The sequence below is a fragment of the Parus major genome, chromosome 6 (genome assembly GCF_001522545.3).
Source record: "Parus major isolate Abel chromosome 6, Parus_major1.1, whole genome shotgun sequence".
In the NCBI taxonomy this organism is placed as follows: domain Eukaryota; kingdom Metazoa; phylum Chordata; class Aves; order Passeriformes; family Paridae; genus Parus; species Parus major.
In genome coordinates this window covers 7,744,524-7,768,503 of record NC_031775.1, presented here as the reverse complement: position 1 = coordinate 7,768,503, position 23,980 = coordinate 7,744,524, and the positions used below count along the sequence as shown (strand labels likewise).

Sequence of the window (23,980 nt, the reverse complement as noted above, 5' to 3'; positions counted from 1 at the left end):
CTTTTTCCCTACACTCAGCATTTTAATTTTTTTCCTTACACCATTGATCCTCAAGAGCTCCCTATGGTCTTTCCCAGGCTTTTGAGCAACTTTTATTTCTTTTTAAACACAAAAATGTATGGGATGACACCCTTAAATCTGTCTCTGCTATACAGAGAGCGGTTTTTGGTGCATGTGCCTGCAGAAACATCTTTAAGTTAGAGCAAACAGCTCTGCAGCTTCCAGTATCTGATTCCAGATGTAAATGTCTCTAAAAAGAAACGTCACCTTTTGCTCTCAGTTAAAAGTTTGCATCCCATAAAGCTGTACCAGTAAGGGCTGTATTACACATGGTGTAATTGTTACGCTGCATATATGATTCTGTGCTTCCCTGAAAATCTTACGATGGATTAGTGTCTATGGATTCACCTGCCTGCTCAGCAATCCCTGCCCATTTGTCTAATTCACATTATGTCTAGCCTAAATTCATTATCCCTCACTCAGAGAGGGCGAGGCTTAGGAAAATATACACCAGTCTTGCCTTAGAGCAACTTCTGTTGTTCACTACAGCTGTGTGAACAGTTCATTTTTCATGTGTACACACATAATCTTGCAAGGCCCTGCCAAAGTTATGGAGTTTAGATTACTTTTATCAAGGCCAGGAAGTATACAAAACTGGAACAAAAAGCCAAATATTGCCCCCAGAAAGCTCAAAAACGAAGCAAACCAGACCTTCACAAGTAATTTTCTCTGCAAAAGTCTCTATTTGTGCATATTATCTCTGAACTTTGAGTTTATTAATAAAGTCACTTTAAAAGGAACATTTCGTATGGATGCTAAATTCTGACAGTGCCTGTACAGATTACAGGCCGCACAGCTTCTCAGGCTGGCCCTGAGAAAGTAGTCTGGGAAAGACATGAGAAAGAATTAAAACAATCCTCAGGGACACAAAACAACCTTGCAGGTGTTGTTTTGTGTTCCTTGTTTTCCTTGCAGGAGAAAGTCAGGGGGGTGGTGAACCCCACTGACCAATGATGGTAATGTAGCAGTTTACTAACCAATAAGAGTTTCCCTTCTGTACTTTCCACGTATCTGTCTATAAAGCAGGCCTGCAAGCAATAAACTGAAGGATCCTCTTGTTCTGACTCCCTCGAGAGTCTGTGTCGTTCTTCCGGCCGTTCCCAATCGGAACGACAATTTCGTAATCTTATTTTCTTAAAACATCAAGAGCCAGCTACTAACTTTCTTAATGCAATTTACACCAGAAAAAAAACCTTGCAACCATAAGAACACATTCTAGTAAAAGCAAACCTGAAATTCCCATTACAAAATACAGGAAAGAAAAGTCACTTGAAAGGAATAAAAGTGCACATTTTTCCATTTTACTTCATACATTAAAGAAATGGTCACCTTTAAGAGAACTTTTTGCTTTGCTCTATTATTTGCACCAAAGCTCAGCTTTGGACAGGAGGTGGTGCTATAGCCTGTGTAAATTTTGCTATTAGACAACACCAACAGCTGAAGCTTACTAAAAGCAAAAGGAAAAGGTAAAAAAAGAGAAACATTCTGAATCCTGTAGAGATGCTGGCATGCAGACTTTACCTACAGATGCTTTCATATCAGTAGGTATTCTGTAACAGTGCTAAAAATATTTGTAAGGCATTCAAATGTTTGTGTCTGTCAGGGATTTCAAATACCTAACAAAAGATGGCTATCAATGCACAGGAAAAATCTGTCTGACACAGCTCTGTCCAAGCTGTAACTGTTTTTATGTGGCAGAGGCTCTGTTGAGCAGTTCTGTGCCATGAGGAAACCAATGGAACAGTGGAAGATTTTTGCAGGTCCAGAGAGAGCATTCTGTCTGCCTCTCCCTGAAGAATGTCAAGGTTAGCTGCAGGGTCAGTTTCACTGGGCTAAGATGAAGTGCCAAAGTAGGAATTCAAACCCCACAGCTAGGTTAATGCTATTTCCCCTCAGCTCCTTTCTTCTTTTGCTGTCTTTCTCCTCATGCCTATCTAGAAGCACCAAACACGGTACCTTGTGAAGATTTTTTTTCTGGTTGTCCATGTTGCCCTGTCTCTACCCCTATTTCACACCTCTAATTTTACTGGGAGAGCTATTTTGGGTTGCAGTCTGCTCAGCCAAGCTGAGAGAAAACAATTGTGGAAGACTCATTCCCTTCTGGATGCACTTCTCCCATTCCCATCTTTTCTTTGGAAAGGAAAATAACAAATAACTCCCAGAATGGATCCAAAGGGTATTTTGTAAAAGAGTAGATCTTTCTTTCACATATTTTTTTCTGAAACTGTCAATTATCCACATCCTCTAAAGCCAAGAACTAGGTGTCAGACCAAGGCCAACAGTAAGACTGTGGGAGAAATTCTTATCTCAGTTACACAAGTGTGGATCTGGAGGAACTCCAGTTATTAAACAATCTATAAAATAAGGATAACAATAACTATTATTTCAAAAAGGTTTGTGATGGTTAATTACCAGTAATTAATGCTGGTATAGAAATCAGGAAATGATTGCCTGGAAATGAAAGGCACTATAGAAATTCTAAGTATTCATTATTTCTGCCATTTGCAATTATACTTTTCAATGTAATCTATTTGCTGTAGTCAGGGTGCCCATCAGTGCTCCCTGCAGACCCTAATCTATTGTTCCTGAATAATTCACTGGTCTCAGCAACATTAAAAAAAAAAAAATTAAAAAAAAAAAAGTTTACCTCTTTCTAGATACCATTACAGATGATGGTACCACCAACATGGAAGTCAAAATTCACCAACATGAGGGAGTGGGTGTGAAGGCAGAATAACTTGAACATATTTCACTTGAAATAGATGGACTTGAAAATCATTCTACAGCTGCAAAATGGGATTAAAAAAAAAAAAAAGAATGAAAACGCTTTTATTAAATGAGATCTGTTGAAACTTTATTAATAAATTATAATAGGAGTTAGACCTCAGTGTAAAGTGATGCTACAATTACTTACCTTTCTAAAGACCTATTGATGCTTGTGATCCTACACCTATATCTTCTTTAAATACTTTTCTATCCTTTTATCAAGGGATGTTCTTATAAACAGCTTTAAGTAATTACATGCAATCAAATTAATGGTAATTCAGAAGGGGATAAAAGGGCTTATATGTCAAGCAAATATTCACTGATTTTTTCAAGGATATCCAACTTAAAAAATACACATGTTGAATTTCACCCAGTCTAGTGGGAGTTACATGAATATATGGTAAATTATTTACTGTTACTTAAACAGCTGTCAAATGAGCAATGTGACATGGCTGTTTTTGAGGTACCACAGTTTGGAAAATTGTTTTGTGACAGATTTTTTAAGTGGTCTTTTAAAGCTCAAGGTTTGACTGTAAGATGTCCCTGCACAGGACCAGAAAAACGTGTATGTTACAAAATATGCACCAGAAACATAGAATATTTATAGTAAAATATCTAGGTCCACAAAACCTTAAACTCTCACCTGTTTCAGGGATTTAGGCTAGGAAGGAGACTAGCAATCAGAGATAAAAGAGGGTACAGTTGTGTTTCATGTTCTGTATTCATTCTGATTTCCAGCTGTTGCAAGAACTCAGCACAGAAAGACTGGAAACAGGAACTTCACAGTGGAGCACCGAATCAAAATAAAAGCTCCCTGCTCGACAGCTTTGCCATTAACTCCTTCCACGGGAGCTTGGGGAGGGTGAGATCTGCCCCTCCAGGTCTGTCCCATGCGGGGCTGACTGAAACAGGAGCTGAATCCACAGATGGTTACTGGTATTGCTTCCCAGATGCCCAACTTCCCACACCTCCACACAGGCAGCACGGCTCGTACAGAGACTGTGTATCTGGCATGGATCACTTTACCGCTCGACAGTGTTCTGGGAAGCAATCGGCTGTTTAAAGCTACTGTAGCTCTCCTCACACAGCCAAAAAATGAGCTCAAGCAAGAACACTGCAAGAGAAAGCAGACAGTTGTCTTGCCACACAACCCAAAATTTTTGATGCTTACAGATGTTACCCTGACAAGTGCAAAACTGCTGAGCAAAACACCTCCACTTCAGTGTTTGCACTAATTCAGTGGAGAAATAAGAGTAGCAAAAGCACTGACCTTGCAATATTTATTTAATAATTAACTATCTTATAAGCACAAAACTAAAATATATGAAGCTTTTTCTTTTTGGGGTAAAAATTCTCTAAATACTTCCTTCCAGAGGACTCAAAAATTTATAGAAAAAGCTTAACTAAGCTACATTTACGGCAGAACATTTTAAATGCAATAAAAAGAATTCTAAGATTCCACAAAAACAGAGGATATTTCATTCGGATCCTACTGGTTTTAATTTCCTTGCTATTCTTTGGCTTTTAGATTAGACAACACCATGCACTATACATGCAACAATCGTGAAGAGAACATGTAATACAAACAGCTGTTAAATTTAAGGTGTAGGTTCTCGTCATACTGGCTGTGAAAGAAGCATTAGCTGACAAGAAGTGATGGCAAATACTTTGTTTCTGAACTATGCATGAGTAATTTTGTTGGTTAAGATCTGGTTGGTTGTATTTATTAGAAACTCAGAGCTTAAAGATCATTACGTTCATAAATACAAATAGGAAAGGCTGTGATCACAATTGTCTAAGGAGATCCGTGTTCCTTTGTGCTTACATGTTTTGTTAAAGATATAAAAGACACACGTTATTTTCTTGCCCACAGGAATATTCAGAATTAAGCCACTAACAGTGAAGAACTTTTCTGAGCGTAACTTCCGTTTTTGGAGCTCTCTGACACAGTCAGTGTCGCACAGGTACCTTTTTAGGGCTGACAGAAGATTTATAATAATTCCCGCCCCATTCCAGCCCTCCCTCCCCAGAGGATCGGCAATGTCTGTCCCTCTCTGGCCGGGCTCGGGGAGCCTGGGGCGGCGCGGAACCTTTCCCGTCCCTTTTCTTTTCCTCCATGGGGCGCCAGGGATGCCCCTCTCTGCAGTCCGGTTGCCAGGCGGTGCCGGTGGCGGTGCCGGGGGCGAGGCGGGGCGGCGGGGGCGGGCCGGGCCCGAGCGGCGCTCGGGGCGGTGGCGGCGGCGGGCACTCGGCCCGGCCCGCAGGAGCAGCAGCAGCCATGCCCGGTAAGTGCCGGGCCGTGCACGGGGGAGGGAGGGAGGGAGGCAGGCAGGGATGGGGTGCCCGGCTCCTCCCGCGGCCCCGGCCGGGCACTGCCGCAGCCCCGCTGGCGCCGGGAAAGGCTCGCCAAAGCATCGGCTCAAACCTGTCCCTCCGGAGCCGGCCAGGGAAGAGACAGCCTGGAACTGCAGGTCTGGGAGGCACCGCCCGGAGCACCTCACCTCGAGCTCGGCTCTGGAGACAGACACAGCAAATGCGGAGTCTTGCCTCCACTCCCCCTCAAATATTTCCTTTATACTGTACATGTGCGTAGAATGCGTCTTTCTATGGGGATTAAAACTCTTGGTAGAGAACGGGCTGCTCGTAACTCCAAAAGTTACTTACAGCAGAGTTTAAGTAAAGCTTATTAAAAGCATATAACCAGACAGTATGCAAAAAGGGATGCGATCCCAGAGGAGACAGAGGATGCCTGCCAACACCTCCTCTATGTTAGGATAAACCTATTAGCAGGAGACAGTCCCCGGCTCAGGTGGGGCGAGATAAAGCAATCCAATAGGTCTCTTCTATCTCCTGTTGCCATGATCCTGTACCACAGCAGGATACGATACATCAATTTCTCAGGATGACAGGTAGTTTTTTTAAAATATACATATTTTCTCCCTGCACACAATGGATGCTACTTATCTCAGTGGTCGATTTTGTGACTAGTGCAACACCGTGCCCTAAGTCACTGGTTCTGTTGCTGATCTAATCAGGTAAGATGGTCTAAAAGTGAGACAAATTCTCCTTACTCTCATTAAATTACAGGTAACTACAGAAATGAACAAAAATTTACCTTTACAAAAAAATTTACAGCTGTGCAAAGTTAAAAAAACCCCAGAATTTGAGTCGATGGCTATCGGTATGTCATAAATACTTAATGTCATTCTGTTCTGTAACTTAACATCTTAACCTTAAAATCTTAACATCACTGTTCTGCAGTGAACAAATTCAGTACATAGAGACTAAGAGGCTGGAAACTCATTCTCTTATTCCAAAACCAATGCACACCTCATCTTACTGTCTTTAATGGTAAATGGTGACAAACTGGCTATAGAGGAACACAGGACTGCTGCTGAGAACATGAAAGACTTGTGAATGAAGAGGACAAGTTAAACAAAGACCTGTACAGCTTGCTTGAAATGTAAACCTTTCAGATACTTATGTCAGACAGTAAAACTACCAGCCAAATAGATATTTGTGTTGTTTATAATGCACCTACATGAAGGAAATCATTCATTTCTATTATGTTCATGGGATTAAACGGAAGCATTTTTTCTGCATCTAACCTTCTGGGATGCAATAAAATGTGAGTCTGACTGAAGACATATTCGAGCATGCCCTGCAAAACTGAAAGGAACAAAGACACAAAATTCCCATGCTCATATGCATTTCCTCATACTGTGTATTCTTATCAAGGAAAACCAATTTACCCACATGACACAACCAGACTTGTCTCTGTATTAATATTAACCCACAGCAAGTAGGTGCTTGTTTCCTGTTGCTCAGAAAAAGGATTGTACTAACAGTGTGGCTGAACGCTGGAACCTACTCACTTCACCTACAGCTGCAAGGACAGCACAGTGCTGTTGCTGTGGTGCAGCCGTGAGCAGGGTGGCTGCTCCGTGGTGGTGCTGGGAGACAGGAGTGATTATGTGCCTCAGGGAAGCAGACAGGTAATTCCTGCAGAGGAGGGAGAAGGCAACACACCTGGAGGGGAGCTGCAAAACCAGCTTGGCTCTGGTGACTCTATCAAATGCAGGAAAATGAGTCAGGATCAGATTAAGGCCTTTGAGGCTCTATAGCCAGGTTAATTTTATAGCACAAGGTAATTACTTAAGTGTTCTGTAGCTGAAGGACATTTCATGTCATTTATTGCAACAGGGCAACACTGAAAAAGATCAGCAATATATTTGCAACTCACCTCCCATAGTCTTTACAGCTCTAATGAATAAACTAAATGAAATAAAATTAGTTTTTAACTATTCAAAACTATCACTAGTGTTGACTGATTATTTTGTGCTTGTACTGTCTTTATTTTACTTGTACTGTTGTGTGGAGATGGCTTACTGCAAGGTACCTACCAAGCACAGACAGATAAAAAGAAAAAGGAATAAAGCATTATCACAGTTATCTCTACCTAAAAGCACAGAAGAATAAAAAAAATTCAATACCAATTGTGAGAAAATGCCAGGTCACCTCACTACTTCAGTTTCAGGGGAGACCTTGAGAACTACCAGCACCCAGTACTTAGCTGCTCCTGAGCTGCCTCCCATGCCTGCAGAGTGGAAGATAATGCTGAAGTTTAGGTACAGAGCAAAATTATCTTTGCAGCCTATCCCTCCAGCATTCTCAACAAAAATGTCAAAGCAATGAACTGGGCCCAATATCAATTGTCTACCCTTCATCTAATGAGAAATTCTCATATTTATATTAACTAACTAAACAGAATTTCTCATATTTATATTAAACACATTAATTAGGTTTATTGGGGTTTTGGTTTGTTCACAGAAATTATACAAGATTTTGTTGCAGGTTAAGTTCTCACAATTCAGGAAACTATGTTTAACAGGTATTTAACTCTGACCTCACAGATCAGGAAACACATGCATCCTTAGAAAGAAAACAACCCATAGGTTTACTTTGTTCTGTGTGCCATCATCTAGATTCAATTCAACACAGATGAATAGTTGGAAGAACAAACCAAACCAAAATAATGGTACCTTTCATATTAGGTGTTCCTGGGTTCTCTTTTTCTTCCATTATGCAAGCTCCAGCACTTCTGCCATGCTAAGGGAAATGCTAATGCAAAACAAGAGCCTGAACAATTCTTTGGCATTTGGGTTTTTTTCTCATGTCTGTAGTTTCTTACATTCCAGTAAGTGCCAGTGCTTCTGAACACTGTAATCTGTCACTGTCATTGTCATATGTCTTCAGGTGCTGCACTATGCTATAACCAGGAAAAGTACGCACAGGAGCCAAATACTTCATTTAAAAATAATTTTGGAATGGTTTTTGTTAGCTTTAATATTCCTGTCTACACACAAAATACACTTTGCACTTCCTGTGATGTTATATGTGCTTTTATGTTTGAACAGAACAAGCAGTTGCTGTGGCTGGAGGTATAACAGGAGGAATCCTTTTCTTTGTTCTCCTTGGAATAACGGCGTATCTGCTCTGGAAAAAATTTTCCCGCCTCTTTTCTTATGAAAAGCTCATCAATCCTGTCAAAACAACAAATGCAAATGCCATTTTCCACGACCAGGCAAATTCTGAAATTCAACTAAAAAGCACAAGGTACATATTTGTTTCTAAAGCATACGCTATGTAATTTATTTCAGCTTGTCAAATCTCAAATGAGAAGGTGATCCAAATAATATGTATATACAGAAATAAAAATATATGAAAACATCAGTCATCTTCTGTTTAGTTCTTTTAGGAAAAGGATAAACTATGAAAGTGATGATTATTTCTGATTTATTTAAAAGAGAGAATATATTCAAGTGTAATTGGTGCATGGATAGCATTACCTGTTACACAAACCCAGCCTATGTTTCAGAGTCATTTCTAGTCTAATAACAAAAGCAATAGGACTTCAGTTCAGGAAGGAGACTCTCTTAGAGAATTAATCATTGCAGGGGTTTTAGGCTCTAAAACAAACAGCTGCAGTTAATTCTTCCTTTCTTTTGGAAGATAAATAAAGGGAAGAAAAGTGGGAAAGAGAAGAATCAGTCAGAAGAATTAAGACCTAATGTGCCTCACTGGGTTTTTATGCATTAAGCAATTGATTTCATTTGCTTTTGATTTCATTTTTACCTTTGCATGACCGTAGAATTTTTACATTGTGACATAAGAACAGTAAATTTACTACTCTTACAAAGTTTGGTTTCCACATTTAAACCAGAAGAGTCAATAGGCGCTGTTGTCTTGAGCAGATCCAGAAGTGTTCCATTTATCATTCCACCAACACTGCATGGGCGAGACTGGATTCACCTGACAAATGAAGAACAGGTTCAGGAAGACAGGGACCCCTACATGACCCCTCAGTCTGGGCCACGCTCATCATTTCATTCTTTGGGTATGGCATTGAAAAAATGGGACTATTTTTAAGGGTTGGGTGGCTTTATTATTATGAAGCATGTATCTTGGGGGCACACCAGAGATAGCATTACACAGCACAAGCCCTGAAAACTCTGAGCACTTTTAAGTGTAAGAATTGGGAAAGAATGTAGTCATTTTGGTCCCAGTGCTGTGATACCTTACACATCTGGCAGACGAAGCAGTCTCTCCTCCCATATTTTGTAAAGGCCAGGAAGTGTCTGCTGTTCCCAGAAACAGCAGATTCACCAGTTGCAGACTGCAACAAATAGCTAGAACTAACAAGGTACAATCACAGGAATAAGAGAAAGAAAAGTGGTGCAGTCTACAATTACTCCCCCAAATTTGAGGGAAAAGGAAATAAAATATGAAATTCTTACCAAAAATTGATTGTTAATAAAGAGGGTAGGGTAATCTGATTTACCCAAATACAGCAGTGGTTATAAAAATGCCTGCAATGGTTCTTGAGGCTAATCTGAAGGTGCTTGTTTTGTCTTTTCTTGAAGCTGGAGCTTATGTTGTGGGGACCATTAACCCAGATCTGTACAAGTTTCCTGAAGACAAAAGCGAAACAGATTTTCCTGATGGCAACATTGGCCGCCTCTGGTTCTCCATAGAATACGAGCAGGAGTCAGAAAGGCTCCTTGTCTCCTTGATCAAAGTCAGAAAGCTGCAGCCTCCTGCTGATTCCTGTAGTTCATTTGTGAAAATCTACCTGCTGCCTGATGAAAGAAGCTACCTGCAGTCCAAAACAAAACGTAAAACTCTTAACCCGCAGTTTGATGAAAACTTTGTTTTCCAGGTACTTTTGATGAGGCAGATTTTTGTTTGCAAATATTAACTTGTCAGTATATGTACTACAGTACACGTTTGTATGTTCACAATGCTTCTATCATGGTAGAAGTTGCTTCCACCAGAGACAGGATTTTTTCACTGGGGCTTCTGGAGATCCTGGGCTACTGAAGTGTGTGGCTCCAGAACTGATCTTACTGCACGTCTGTACCGAAGTTAAGGATTCCAGTTAAGGATTGCTCTGGGAATAACAAAAACTACAGCTGAGCAGTTCAGTCCAGCAGTTCTAGAAGTCCAGAAGGAGCCAATACAGATATAATGCTTTCACAGCTTTTAGTTTCTTTGCTGTGGAAGTAGGCTGGACAGCAGAGCCTGGGAGGAATGTCTGGGCTGCTATTTCTACAGTACTCTGCAGCTTGGATCCCCATGCTAAGAGGCTTTCAGCACACATCACAAGACAAAAGCTTTAAAACAAAAAAAAAAGTTTGTGTTTCAGACACTGAAAAAAATGTTTACATATTGTAAACATTTGTGTCTGAAAGTGAATGCATCACACAGCAATAGATCCATATGAGCTAAAAACCCACCAACTAACTTCATACCTTTCAAATGAACTTGGGTTTTAGCTTGGATCTTGACTTCTACACAGCTAAAACTTCAGGCAAATTTTCAAAGTAGACTTCAAATAATTAAAGGAAATCTCCACCTACACTTAACACACTTTGAAAATTATTTCCTTTGAAGTCATGCTAGAGTAGAAAACTGTCAGATGTTTTGTAATTATTAATATTCTTCCTTTTCCTGTACAGGTTTCCAGTAAAATGTTGCTCCAAAGGACTCTAAAGTTTTTGGTTTATCATGTTGATAAACAGAAGAAGCATCATCTCCTAGGCCAAGTTATCTTCCCACTAAAAAATGAAGCATTAACCGAGGACAACAAACTAGTCATATGGAGAGATCTGGAGAAAGAAAACTTGGAGGTACGTGATACCAGGCTTCTTGGCACTGTGGAACTTCTGTCATCTTACAAGTATTGGAAGGATATAGCTGAAGTAGAACTATGTTCTACCAAGTACCTCAAATGCAAAAGTACTTGATAAAACATTTGGAACTGAAATTCCCATCTTACCAACCGGCAGATCCATAGCTGTCGTAAAGAGATTACCCAAACACTTGGAAAGAGTCACATGAATCAGGAGGTAATTACATAAGAACTTTTGGTATTTGCTTCTCTTTTCAATTAGTAAGAGCAAAAAAGAGCAGAAGAGGCAAGGAAATAGATGACCCCTAGAAAAGAATAATTCTGAGGGTTAGGAAGGCTGATTAATTGGTGCCATCAAATGTTACAACAGCATAAATAAAGCCATTACATTTCACTCACATGCCTTAGTGTAACAGATACCATCAGTATGAAAAAGGGTTTTTCTCCCCATTTGATGGGGAGAAGCAGTGAGAGTTTTCCAGACGTATTTGACAGGTGTTGTTCTGCTTCCAAAGCCTCCTTCAGAGCATGGTGATATCCAGTTCTCCCTGAGTTACAATGACTACCTGGGCCGTCTCACTGTGGTGGTTCTGAGGGCAAGGGGATTAAAGCTCCAGGAGGAGAGCCCTGCTGTTGGTGAGTGGGATTTCCTCCCTGCTATCAGTGCCACAATTCCTGTTTTAATTTGCTCCTTCCTCATCTGTCTACCCAGGCTTGTACTGTGGGACTCTGATAGGAACAAATAAACATCCTGGTGATTTGAGTGGAAACAAGCCATATTTTGCCCTGAGGCAATTAGATTTTGATTGCTTAGTTCTGCTATATTTGGGGTTTGTTTCATAACAAATGATTTGTCCTGTGACAATTGGTGGTAACTTTTTTCTCCTGTTTTAGTACAGTGAGCAAAATCCTTTTGCTGCTCTCCAGTCCAGAGAAGGCAGCATTTCAGGGGATATTGACATAAACAGTTGCCTCAAGTCAAATTCCCAGAGGTAACAGCTGCAGGACAACTGCTTATGGTGAACAGCTGTCTTGGGAGGAATGGAGTTGGGAGAAAAAAATCCCACTTTACGACAACCTGGCTATTATTTAAAGGACCATGGTGCGGACTCACAATTTTCTCCCTTACTGCAGAGGGCTTTTTCTGGTACATCATACCCATGTGTCCCTGGTCTCAGAGATTACCTCAAAATGCTGTTTAAAATCCAACACTCAAAGCAAAAACAGATGAGGATCCAAACTTGTATTTCAGTCTGTAGTGATTTCTTGCAGAGCTTTGAAGCTAAACAATACAAATACAAAATATACCTACCATTTAAAAAGAGAAGAGGTTTAGTCCTCTATATACACACATCAACTATGAAGTTTTTTTGACTGAACAAATTAAGCCTACAAAAAAGTCTCCATCAGATGAAGGGAAGGCACAGAAATGTAAGATCAAGGATGCAGGGTGGCAGATCCCAATCTGGCTGCTTATTTTAACTGCACTTAAATTGTAAAGTCCAATGCAAAACTGCACCCTCAGTACTTTCTGTACTCCCTCCTGTCACGAGTGTTCCATGAATCTTTCACAATCTGATGTTATACTTGATATTGACTCCCAAAAGGAAGAAACTCCTTAATCCATCTCCCAACTGCTTCTTGAACGTGTCTTTTAGTCTTGAATTTCTTTTTCTCTAAGGTGTGTATGTCAAAGTCTCACTAATGAACCACAATAAATTCATCAAAAGTAAAAAGACAGCCACTCTTCTGGGAACTCCCAATCCTGTGTACAATGAAACCTTCAGTTTCAAGGCAGATCAGACAGAGCTGGATACAGCAAGCCTGAGTCTATCTGTGCTCCAGAGTAACAAAGGAGAAAGTAAGTTCCATAAATTATAACAGTCATATAAATTATTACAGTCAAGGTGTCAAATCTCTTACGTATTTGAGACGTGTTTAAACCTGAGAGGAAGTAAGTCCTGTTCAGCAATAATCATAAAACAGAAGTGTTTTGGTGTATTTCAAAGGCTGTCTCTTTAAAAGAAGAACAACTTATTTGTAGTTAAGCACTTGTCTCTTTCAGAGCCTAAATTTCATGGAAGACATGACTAAAATCACTGTAGACTAGTCAATGCCAGTACAAGCATTTGTACTGTTTCATTCCAGTATCCTATTAAAACAAGCTTATGTGAACATTTGTGTGTATAACACACAACCTCCAAAATTTTGTGGCCATTCCTTCTTTCTAAGAAAATCTGAAAGAGGAATAGGAATTTTAATTCTCTTAGCAGTGAGGAATAAGGGAGATTAGCAAACATCTCCATTCCCTGGATGAGAACCTGATGCTTGAGGCCACCTCTTACTAATTGTTAGAGAATCCATTAAGGAGTTCTGCTTACAGAAGCAAAACAGAATTCAGGATTTCCACTGCTCAGAAGAAAAACATCTTCCCTGCAGTGCAAATATGATCTCAACTTTCCCCATTCACAGCTGAAAAGTCCAGGCATGAATAAACAATCTGCTCCTCAGCAGACATCTGGGCTGTCTCAGCAACTGCATTTATTTTTTGTGAAAATCAATTGCAAAGCATTGTGAGGCTGCTGATGCCCAAAATTAAGGCACACTTCCACAATAAACCTGAGGTAAAGGGGCAGAGCAGATACAGATATCTGTACCTTGAAGATGTTTAACTGCAGGCAAAAGGACAGGCCTACATTGACTGAACACCCTCTTACTCCCATACCTTTTAATGCTGAACCTCAGCAGGCACAAGTTACAGAAACTGAAGTCCAGACTTACTCCCTTCAGGAATATTTTGGCTTAAAAATACCTTTGAGAACTGGCAGTACTTGAAGAAATACAGGCTGATATTCTAATTTAGGCAAGGATTTCAGAGAAGCATCACAGATATTCATCACTAACTGCTTTCTTTTTTCCCCAGAAACACTTCTGCTGGGGCGAGTAGCAGTTGGGCCTTTCATGTACACACGTGGCAAAGAACTGGAACACTGGAATGAGATGATCAGCAAGCCCAAGGAACTGGTTAAACGATGGCATGCTCTCTGTCACAGCATGTGAACAGCACTGAGAAAAAAAACCTTAACATGGAAAAGCTCTTACTATCTTTCTCATCTAAAGGGTACAAAAATCTTTGCTAAGATTTTGTATCCAAAGTAGAAAACAATAAAATAAATTATTTCCTTAACCAAACACAAATAAAAGATTTGGTCCCTGGTAGACTGGGAGTCTCTCTTTCCTCTCTTCAAAATATATGTTAAATTTAATTAATGTGCAGCTAAGCAAAAAAAACCAGCCAAACATGATCTCTCAGTATTAATTATTTTGACTAATAAATTCCACTTCTTGGTCATGAGTTCAGGGCACAAAAGATCACATATCATGTAGACAGAGCCCAAAACGACCCAAGAATTGCCAGTGATGACATCAGACCTATCTGCCCATTGCTCCACATTACCACAGTGGCTTCAGCAAAGGGGAGAGAAGCCTAGTGAGCATGCCAAAACAGACAAAGCCCAAAAGATACTGACTAATACATGTAGAACTTATCTAACATAGAGGCATTATATTTAAAGCCTCTTTTGAACAGGAAGGGTGAAGGCACTGCTTATTGGTCACACACCTAGAAGCAGCTGTTCACATCCCTCAGCACAATGTATTTCCTACAGTAACTCAGTTCAGTGTTTTCAGCTGACCCCAGCACTTTGTGTTGACAATAAGGGACAAGCAAAGAAGTCACAGAGTCACCAGTGACTGGAGGCTATTCCAGTACTGGAGTATTGGAATATTCTGAGACAGTAAGATGAAGACCTGTCCTGTCCTTTTATATTTCTCTCTAAACACATCTCTGGTGGAGACAGAGCACTGATTACAAGAGCATTGGGTTTGACCTCGTATGACCATTCTTACTCTGAAAATCCAATTAGCTTAAGGCCCCTGGGCATGTGTCTGTTTTGGTAGTAGAGTCTTCTTCATTAAGTAAATTACTGCTCTGTAAAGTAATTCAGAGCAATTATTCCTAATCAAAATAAAATAGGACATTTTTCTCTTCTTGATTTTTCACTGGGGACCTGAGCTCTGTACCCTTCTCACTGTACAGTCATAAACCAGACACACAGACTACTGCAGCAAAACATTTTGCACAATCGTGTTCCATAACCTCTACAGCTGAGACCAAACCAACGTACTTTCAAACAGGATATTAATTCAAAATCTTAAAAAAGTTAGGCTTCTCTGGGGAGATGAAACCACTTTCCATTGTGATATTTTCATTACCTAAAGGAAATGTTATGAATGAGAAGATATCACAGAGGAATTGTAATACAACAGACTTCCCTGATCCACCATCTGATATGTTACATGGTACCATCACAGTCTGTCTTGCTAATTACACCACTGGATACAAAATGAGCCTAAGCTCATTACATTAAACTGAATTTGACAAAGTGCTCAATCCTCCTTATATCTTTGCTGAAGGAGTAATACCAGCAACTTAAACCCAAAGAGCTGTATTCCAATTTCAGCCCCACAAAACTACTGCAAACCAATCTGATAAACAAAGTTACTGCCTTTGTTCTGTAGAAAAACTACACAGTTATCATATATTACTAGAATATAATGAATTTACCAAATAAATTTTGTCTTTTATTATTTCAATCATACCAATAAAGATCTTAAAAGTTGTTAGTAGTGTTTCAGACAGTTGGTTTATGAGCTTGTGCAAGAAGATGCATGCAATGTAGTGTCTGTTAACAAATACCTCTAAGGTGGGAAGTCACCTGTATGACCTGATGTACAGTATGGTCCTCTCTTCTTCTTATACATTAAAGTAACAATACTTTCAGCTTGTATGTTCAGCAGTTTCAGCTAAATTGTGAAGGAAAAAATTCTAATGCACTCACCAAGGTACTTGTACTCATGGTCATCCAAGTGAAACAAATAAGAAAGGCCCTTTTTGACTCTTCTTGAAGAAGAGCTATTTCAAAGTGAGAATCACCAAATAAGGATATGTAATACAGTGTTTTTAACTGTCACATTATGAGTAACTTTTTGTACCTACTGCCTTTTATATAGTATCTGTCTAATCCTGTGCTTGAGACTTACCTTGAGCTGAAGGAGAATGATTATAAGACAATTCAGTTTTACAAGAGAAAAGAGGAGCAGCAAAATTGCTGAGGGTAAATGGCAAAAAATTCTGCTGTTAAACCACAACAGCAAAATAAAACCACCAAGTTACAGATAGCATGTGGGACAAAATAAACAAAAAATTGTGTAACTAAAATACTACTGAATTCTGTCTGTCTTCCTCTAACATGCCAGGTCTAATGAAAATTCAGTCTCTCAATAGTAGTGAATTTTTCTGAGGAGAAAATACTTCAGATACTAAAGAAATTGCTGGAGTTTATTAACTTAATTCTTAACATAAAAATACATGTATAAAAATATACTTTATGAAAATTCATCAGTATTACTCCCACAGTATATACTATTAGCAGATATTCCATACCAGTCCTTTTGATGGTTTTGCTTTTTCCATAAGTTAAAACCAAAATCCTATATTATAGAGATTGCTTCCTTCAGCTAAGTCATTTTTCTTCTGCTTCATATCTGTGTGTCCTTATGGTCTTTGTTACTCAGTAAGTGCAGAGGTCAAAGATCAGGATGAAAATTAAGCAGATGGAAATCTTTTTGTAAAGGATAGCTGTTGTCATCTAGCACAAAGTGGCTTCTGATTTCCAGCAAATAGGATGCTTCTGTATCTGCCAGCAGTGAATGACACAGATCTGCTACTATTGTGCTGTAAGTTATATCTGAAGAGGGCACTGCAAAACACAAAACAATTCAATTTACACATGATTTTCACAATAGCACCTAACACTGAAGTTCTACCTTCATGAAACTTCATGGAATTACTGGAAGTGAAGTGCAACATCTAAATAGAAAAATAACTTCTATTTTTAATTCCTTTTTAAAAACAATGAGCTGAGCCTGTTTCTCATTAAACTGTTAACACCTGTGAATCACATAAACCACCTCTCAAGTGAAACAGTATTTATCAAGTAAAGCTTGTCTGAAACACAGCTCAGTGTTTCAAACCATGAAAACATGCCTATTACTTCTAAAAGCTCCTAAGAGTCTCTATTTTGCACATAAGGAATCCATTTAGTTATTGAATATTTAGGTTTATAACTACAACTATTTAGTTAAATAATAGGTATTCACATCATCTCACCTCCTGTTGTTGCAACCTCTCCTCTGAAATTCTGAGTCTGCCAGACAGCCACTGAAATATTCTTTGATGTTGGTTGTTTAGGGATTTTTTAAACTGTCAATGATTAAAAATTTTGCTTCCATTGTGAACTTTGCTGCCTGTTTCTATCACAAGTAATTCATGAATCAGTACCTACTGATCTCTTCAGCCAGTCTGCAGGAATATTGAGGAAGATTTTTTCCAGTAACTCAGACACCACATGAACATAAATTTCATATCCTTCATCTTCTACTGTCATCAAAGCAGGTCTAGATCAGAAAACAAAAGTTTCACGAAAGTTACCTGCTATGGTTTGTTTTTTATTGAAGTAAAATTTAAGAAAGCACTACAATTTAATCTTACTCTGCAACAAAATACCAAGACACAGAAAAGTGAGAAAATCTCTACATACTCATCTGTCAAATCTGTAGCACTGGAATCAGTTTGAGGAATACATAAGGAAATGGCCTTAAACTGAGACAGGAGATTCAGATTATACATTAGAAGGAAATTTTTCACTGTTAGGATGGTCAGGATTGCCCATGGAGGTGGTGGAAATGCAAAGTGAGGAGACAAGCTTAGGTGTATCACTTGGAATTGTATCATCTGTATCAACATCACTCAATATTATGTCTTAAGACATCACTTTATAGCCACATAATACCAAGGCATATCTTTGTACTGTAACAAAAACCATATGTTTTCACAAACAGCTGAACAAATAAAAATCCCTCCTTGAAATACTCCCAAGTTGATGCATTCTTACTAAACTGATCAGAAAAAAAATTTCAGTGAAAAATGTCAGGCTTTTCTCTGAAAAAAATGGACATGCAAATTCTACATCTAGAATCTACATTCTCAGGCTGAGAATACAAACATTGGAAATCATTATTATTTTTTTACCACCTTTTTTTGCAGGAGCAAATTGAGGTCCTTCATACCCACTGAGATTTTATAGTCTCATGAAAGCCTGGCAGAACCTTTTCAGTTAAGAAAAAAGACCTCTTTGCACTTAATCCTCCCTCACAGGAAAACAAATAGCACATAAAGATGCAAGACTATTTTGCTTACAGGAAAAATACTAAGTCACTACCTGGTCAGATAAATAGGATATTTAATTCATAGTTCATTAAGTAATAGTATTTAAGCCAATGATTCATTAAGCTCATTATGAGTTTAAAAAGTATTTGAGAAAAAATTTAGATAGAAAATTTACATATTCAAGAATTCTAATACATCCATAGTTGCCTCCATAAACATTCTCTACCTACATGTCTTTCTAGTCACTATGATAATTACATTTCAAAAGCCCATTTCAAAAGATAAATGTGAGAATTAAACAATTAGCTAATAAAGATGTACCTACATCAACTGGATCCACTTAATTTAACTTCCCTAAGTGTGAATATCTGTGTCTCGCAGTGCCATCTGGTGATAACTCACTATCTCTGCTCTCCAAGAAAGGTTATTGAAAACATTTGTCAGTATTATTTCTGCACAGCTGTAACTACTAAATCAGTTTAAAAACATGCTTCTGCATTCAAATGATTTCAGATTTAGGCTGGAATGAGATTCTCAAGGAGTTTTCCTTTGGTCCTCAAGCTTCTACTCCATCTTCCCTTTATCTGACACTGTACTGGGTGAACATCATTCCTGCGTGATATAGTATTCAAAGAAATTAAACACTTAGATTTAAACGAAGAATATAATGTATAAATAATGCCAATAAAATACAGCAATTCAAGAACAACAACTTAAAAACTCATTAGAGAGACAGGGATTGCTAACCACACCTTAAATAAAGAATTTTAGATACTGGGAAATTAAAATAAAGAAAGTTTACTTCCCTAATAATAAACACTACTTTAGCTCTGTTTTGTTTACCTGTAGAATGTTTTTACTTTGCTGTATGGCAAACATCTAATACACTGCTTGTAGATCATGTTCTCATCTGCCTGTAGCTCCAAACCACATTTGGCACAACCTGTATATGTAATCATAGGCAGAGAAGCCAAAACACATTCCAGTGAAGTGTCAGCAGAGAAGATGAGTTGCTTGTACTGACCAGTGGAAATAGTAAATTGCAGTTCCAAGATATGGGCTTTCACTTGAATCACTCCTACAAAAACAATTCAAATCTGAATTAAGTTTTATTTAGAACTGAAAGCAAAATAAATGGCTACAGCTGATTCAAAACCAAAATTGCTATCAAAAACTTTCTTAGTTTTTCCCCCTTTTTTAACACATGATCAAATTTTAAGATCATGAAAAATCCTGGTGGTTAAATATTATTTTAAAATACATAAAAGTACTACATTTTCAGGTATTATATCAGTAAATGCCACAACAGAAGGTGCTTGAATAAGAGATCAAAACTGTGCAAAGTGATTTTCCTCCCACTGTTTCAAAAACACTGAACAGCATAGCTTAAACAACTTAGCTTTCCATTATTTATACATAAATTAGTGTTAAATGCTGCAAGAACAATTTTAATCACTTCCTAGAATTTAACACCAACCATAGAAATCTTCTAGGTTTATCTGGAAGAGTATGACTGTGTAAAATGTCATCTTTGTCCTTTTGTAAGAACTTTTCAATAGCAGCAGCTATTTTACTCTTTACTCTCTTTACTCTAGAGAGTTCCAGTGTTTGAGAAACACTGATAAACTTTCAGTAATGAGTCACAACATTACTGGGCTGGTTGGTGTGGACAAGTCAGCATTTCCCTCTGTGTTCCAAAGCTCTCATCACACACAACTATCTCTCCCCTGGGCTCAGGGGATGAAGGCTGCATTCAGTTTGGCCAAGTACAGAGCAGTAGCCTTCAGAATATATTCAGAAATTCAGAATAAATTCAGAACCAGACCTGGGCTACCTTAAAAAACCAGTGATCTTACTTCATCAACAGAGCATCTATTTTGCCTACTTATGCATGGCACAACAGACATTCTAGAGTTCTGGATAACATTTACCTGAGCATTTTTCTTCCAGGTGTGCCGAGAGCTTTGTCAACTCCATGAGGGATGTTTGACTTTTCTGAAACTTTTCCTTAAACTCAACTGCCCTTTTGTCATCATCAAACAAGCACTCATAGGATGACCAGGGAGTTGTGTGCAGTTCCAAGTCACCTGAGACAGAACTATGTTGGACCAGAAGGTATTTGAAGTCCCATATGTGGTCTACAGAACCAAGAACAAAAGAGCAAACAGAAGAGTTCACTTTCTATACAGTGGCTGATTTACAGGAAGCCAAAGGTCACTTGCAAGACTGAGAAACAAATCAGAAGACATTCTCATACAGTCAGCACTGCCAACTTCATTTTAAGTGTGATGACATGTATTTCCTTTCCCTATAAACTTTGCATGAATTGTCCCATAACAGAAATTTCATTTCACCTCTACCAAATTCAGCTGTCAAGACAACTCAGCCTTTTCAAAAAGAAACTAGCTCTGAAATTTGTTGTCAGCTCTAATGCTGTCAATGTCTCAGAGAAAAAACTTAATGTAACTTATCAGCTTCCATTTCTTTAATATGTCCATTTTTTAATCTTCTATCTTCACAATCATCAATTTAACACAAACCTAGTTTAACCTAACAGAACAAGACTAGGAATAAATCAAAATTTGGTAGTAGTCACTGCTGAAACACATTCTATGTAATTCTTGCAAGAGATGCTTTCACTTAGTTACAGCTGGACTTGATCTCAAGACCATCAATATATAAACCCTGACACAAGTAAGGTGGAAAGCAGAAAATGAAAAAAGGAGTAGAAAAACCCCAGCAATTCATGCTAAACCAGAGCCTAGATAATGGTAAGGAAGACCCAGCAAAACTGGTAACACACTTAAAACTCATGGATTTTTTTATAGTTACATAACCAGGCCCTATGCAAATAAGTGCATCTTGTATATAGATTCAAGTTTTTGAATATTTATGCCTTCTCAGTCTTCTAAAGTGCATTCAAATTCTGCTGCTGATGGCACTGCTTCTCAACAGAGGAGACATGTTAGAATTAGCATAAAATATGTTGCCCCTCCAAGGGGAGTATTTAAAGGTTGAATGGATAAATGTTACCAGCTGAACACTTAAAAGGAACTAACAGCATCACAAAAATCCTTCTACACCTACCAATAGGTACAAGGACCTTACCTTTTTTCCTCTGAAGCTGGGGGCACCAGGCAGCCCCTGCTCCCCACAGAACCATCCTATAGGGCTGATCTCTGTTCTGTTCTACTGTTAGAATAACTTTTCTTTGGCTGCCACCTCTGTAGCTGTACACAGACTCTGAAAAGAATTGAAATTACCTTACTTCTACAGTGAAAAGTATGTAAGCACACAAACCCCATGTGCCTCAGTATTACAGTGAAATCATGGTGTTATCACATTTTATGCTACAATTAAAAGCAAAGAAGAATACAATTTCTTCTGGACAGAAAATAATCCAATTTCTTCTTCAACAGAAATCTAGTTTAAGGGAGTGCATAAAGTATATTAATTTACTTTTATCCATCTAAGTACTCAGTAATTAGACAACTCCCTTTGAAGCAGGAGGTATCTGAGCATCTTTCAGCTCCTACTCATCCTGACTGGTATTGAGTAGAAAGAAACTGTACTCAATCTCTCAGCAACCACTGTAATTGGAAGTTCCCATAACTTCTGGAGAATACAAAGTAAGAAACATTTCTCTAGAACTTTTCACATAAAAGAAAACTATAGTCAAGTATAGTCAAGGCATACTAAAACTATTAGTAATAGTACATACAAATTGCAACAACTGACATCTCTATACTACCCTTATCCAGGATACTGCATGTTTGTTTCAGTTCCACACTAAAACTACAGCATTTTTCATAAATAATTTTTAAATAAGATGAAATATCTAACTAATATCTAGCTCCAAGATTTACATACTAGAGAAAATTATGAAGATTTCTGTCTTCCAAATTCTGCACTTATGACTAATAAACATGATATTGATGATGTGGGTAGAAATGTGTATTTTATTAATTCCAGATGAGAGTGCAATGTGATCAAATTTTTGTGCAAAGCTTGAAGTCAAGCAGTGAGAAACATTTTGCCTTGCAAAAAATTTAAGTTCCACCTATTTCAGAAGTCAAAGTTGAGTGCATGAACTTACCTGTTAACACAGAAATACTGATAATTTTCAGGACTGAGTGCACCAAAGTATTTGGCTGGAGCTGATCTAGCTGCACATACTGAACATCATCCAGTCTCTGAACTTGTCGTTGTGGAATGTCTCTGAAGTGTGGAAATTCTGATGAGATGTATGCCAATAAGCCAAGGAGAACACCACCATCCACTAGAGGATAAACTTATGTGGAAAAAAGGCCAAGTCACATACTGCTTTTTACACTTAGAAGTATATCACTTATGACTTGGAACATGTTTACACTGACAAAATCAAAACAGTTTAAGAACAATTTGAAGGTAAGAAATTCCTGAGATATATAACACTTGATCTGAAATTAAACTGCACTTCAGGGTAGTATCAAGAGGAGGCAGATGAAGCTAACCTAAGTGCAATACTTCAAAATACACAGAAAAAAATCTCATATCATAGCTTGGTAAGAAGAAAGCTGTTCTTGATCATTGACCTCAGAATCTGCTGTAAAGAGCTGGCATCTCAATAGCAGACACCACAAAGACTGTAAGAACAACAGTGATACTTCCACAGTATTTTCCCCTCTGTCTCCAATCCTCTTTGGCCTGCAATTAATCACTTTCCCTGAATGGATCTTCTTAGTCTATTTTGCAAAAAATTTAATCCTCATGAAATCTCAGACATCACACAGCCAGGTCCTGGGATAACTGCTCTTTCCTAAGCTAAACTTTTTTTTTTTAGAGTTCAGAGTAGCAGCCATCAAACTTTACCATGATCTCCACATGCCTATCTGATGTTATGTCCACATCTTGTGCTCAGGTGTTCCTGTCACACTTTTCTATTGTGTTTTGTACCTCTCAGTTGCACATAGTTCTGTTTTATCCCATGTGTGAGACATTGCCAACAAAATGGAGTACTTGAAATAGCTCTTTGACTGTGATTTTCATGGCAACTTATGCACTAAAATCTTACATTCTTCTGGATTGAGAGCTGAGCAGTTCCCCAGATTCAGTAACTGACTGGTAAATGTAGACTGAAGCATGACCTCTCCGCACCAATGATTCTCATACATTATTACATCTGCAAGAAAAAAGCAACCTTATCAATTCATGTGTCAACAATATTGAAGTGTATCATATTTTTCTTAACTATATAACCATCTTACATACAGATATGTAAGGAACAGGGTCTGAAAGAGATCACTTGGAAACACAGTGGTTATTTTTTTTAAATCTACCAACACCATTAACAATGAGCTAAAAAAAAAAATTCCCAATAGTTTGATGTAATTCTGAAATTCATTAGCCTCCTAGCAGACACTGCTTAGGTCTGGTAGCACTTGTACTTTTCAGGAACAACTGTTTTGAAACACTGGCACCTTATAGAACAGCCCTGGCTCCCCATGGCTGTGTCTGAGGGCAAACTTCCATGGAATAGTCAATGTTCCACTGGCAGGATGACTGAGAACTCAAATTATCTAATTGATGTAAGAAAGCAACTTACAAATGCTTGGCCGTAGTTCCAACTTACTTGTTACATTCTTCTACTTTAAATAGGCATTTTAAAGATCCATACTTTAAGAAGGCAAACA

The 23,980-nt window shown here is 38.4% G+C and overlaps 3 protein-coding genes across 10 annotated transcripts in view; 1 reads left to right on the top strand and 2 right to left on the bottom strand.

Moving 5' to 3' along the window:
* GPRIN2 (G protein regulated inducer of neurite outgrowth 2) overlaps positions 1 to 3,979 on the bottom strand; it is a 28,594-nt gene extending 24,615 nt beyond the window's left edge. Inside the window, exons 1-2 of the mRNA XM_033515541.1 lie at positions 3,470 to 3,979; positions 2,708 to 2,846 (exon numbers count right to left, since the gene is read on the bottom strand). The gene's annotated coding sequence lies outside the window, so the exon portion shown is untranslated. The remainder of the gene's footprint in view (positions 1 to 2,707; positions 2,847 to 3,469) is intronic.
* A 1,055-nt stretch (positions 3,980 to 5,034) lies between these two features.
* LOC107206654 (synaptotagmin-15) lies at positions 5,035 to 14,238 on the top strand. 2 transcript variants are annotated; one of them, XM_015632591.1, is made up of 8 exons: positions 5,035 to 5,111; positions 8,244 to 8,442; positions 9,081 to 9,223; positions 9,750 to 10,045; positions 10,845 to 11,015; positions 11,533 to 11,653; positions 12,699 to 12,878; positions 13,941 to 14,238. In XM_015632591.1, exons 1-8 carry the CDS (start codon positions 5,105 to 5,107, stop codon positions 14,075 to 14,077), a joined length of 1,254 nt encoding a protein of 417 aa, XP_015488077.1. In that variant the 5' UTR covers positions 5,035 to 5,104; the 3' UTR covers positions 14,078 to 14,238. The 2 variants fall into 2 exon arrangements, with proteins under 2 accessions (XP_015488077.1, XP_015488078.1); XM_015632592.1 differs by having other exon boundaries at positions 12,699 to 12,882.
* A 1,410-nt stretch (positions 14,239 to 15,648) lies between these two features.
* Positions 15,649 to 23,980, bottom strand: part of SHLD2 (shieldin complex subunit 2) — a 29,983-nt gene continuing 21,651 nt past the window's right edge. For 4 of the 7 annotated variants that reach the window (XM_015632577.3, XM_015632578.3, XM_015632579.3 and 1 more), the window contains 7 exons: positions 23,362 to 23,469; positions 22,405 to 22,599; positions 21,417 to 21,551; positions 20,240 to 20,446; positions 19,152 to 19,386; positions 17,421 to 17,536; positions 15,649 to 16,839 (listed from right to left, as the gene is read on the bottom strand). In XM_015632577.3, the coding sequence (XP_015488063.1) occupies positions 16,667 to 16,839; positions 17,421 to 17,536; positions 19,152 to 19,386; positions 20,240 to 20,446; positions 21,417 to 21,551; positions 22,405 to 22,599; positions 23,362 to 23,469 (1,169 nt within the window). In that variant the 3' untranslated portion in view covers positions 15,649 to 16,666. Of the gene's footprint in view, positions 16,840 to 17,420; positions 17,537 to 18,633; positions 18,921 to 19,151; positions 19,387 to 20,239; positions 20,447 to 21,416; positions 21,552 to 22,404; positions 22,600 to 23,361; positions 23,470 to 23,980 lie in introns of those variants that run through there. The other 3 variants (XM_015632581.3, XR_004498097.1, XM_033515574.1) reach the window with 3 other exon arrangements.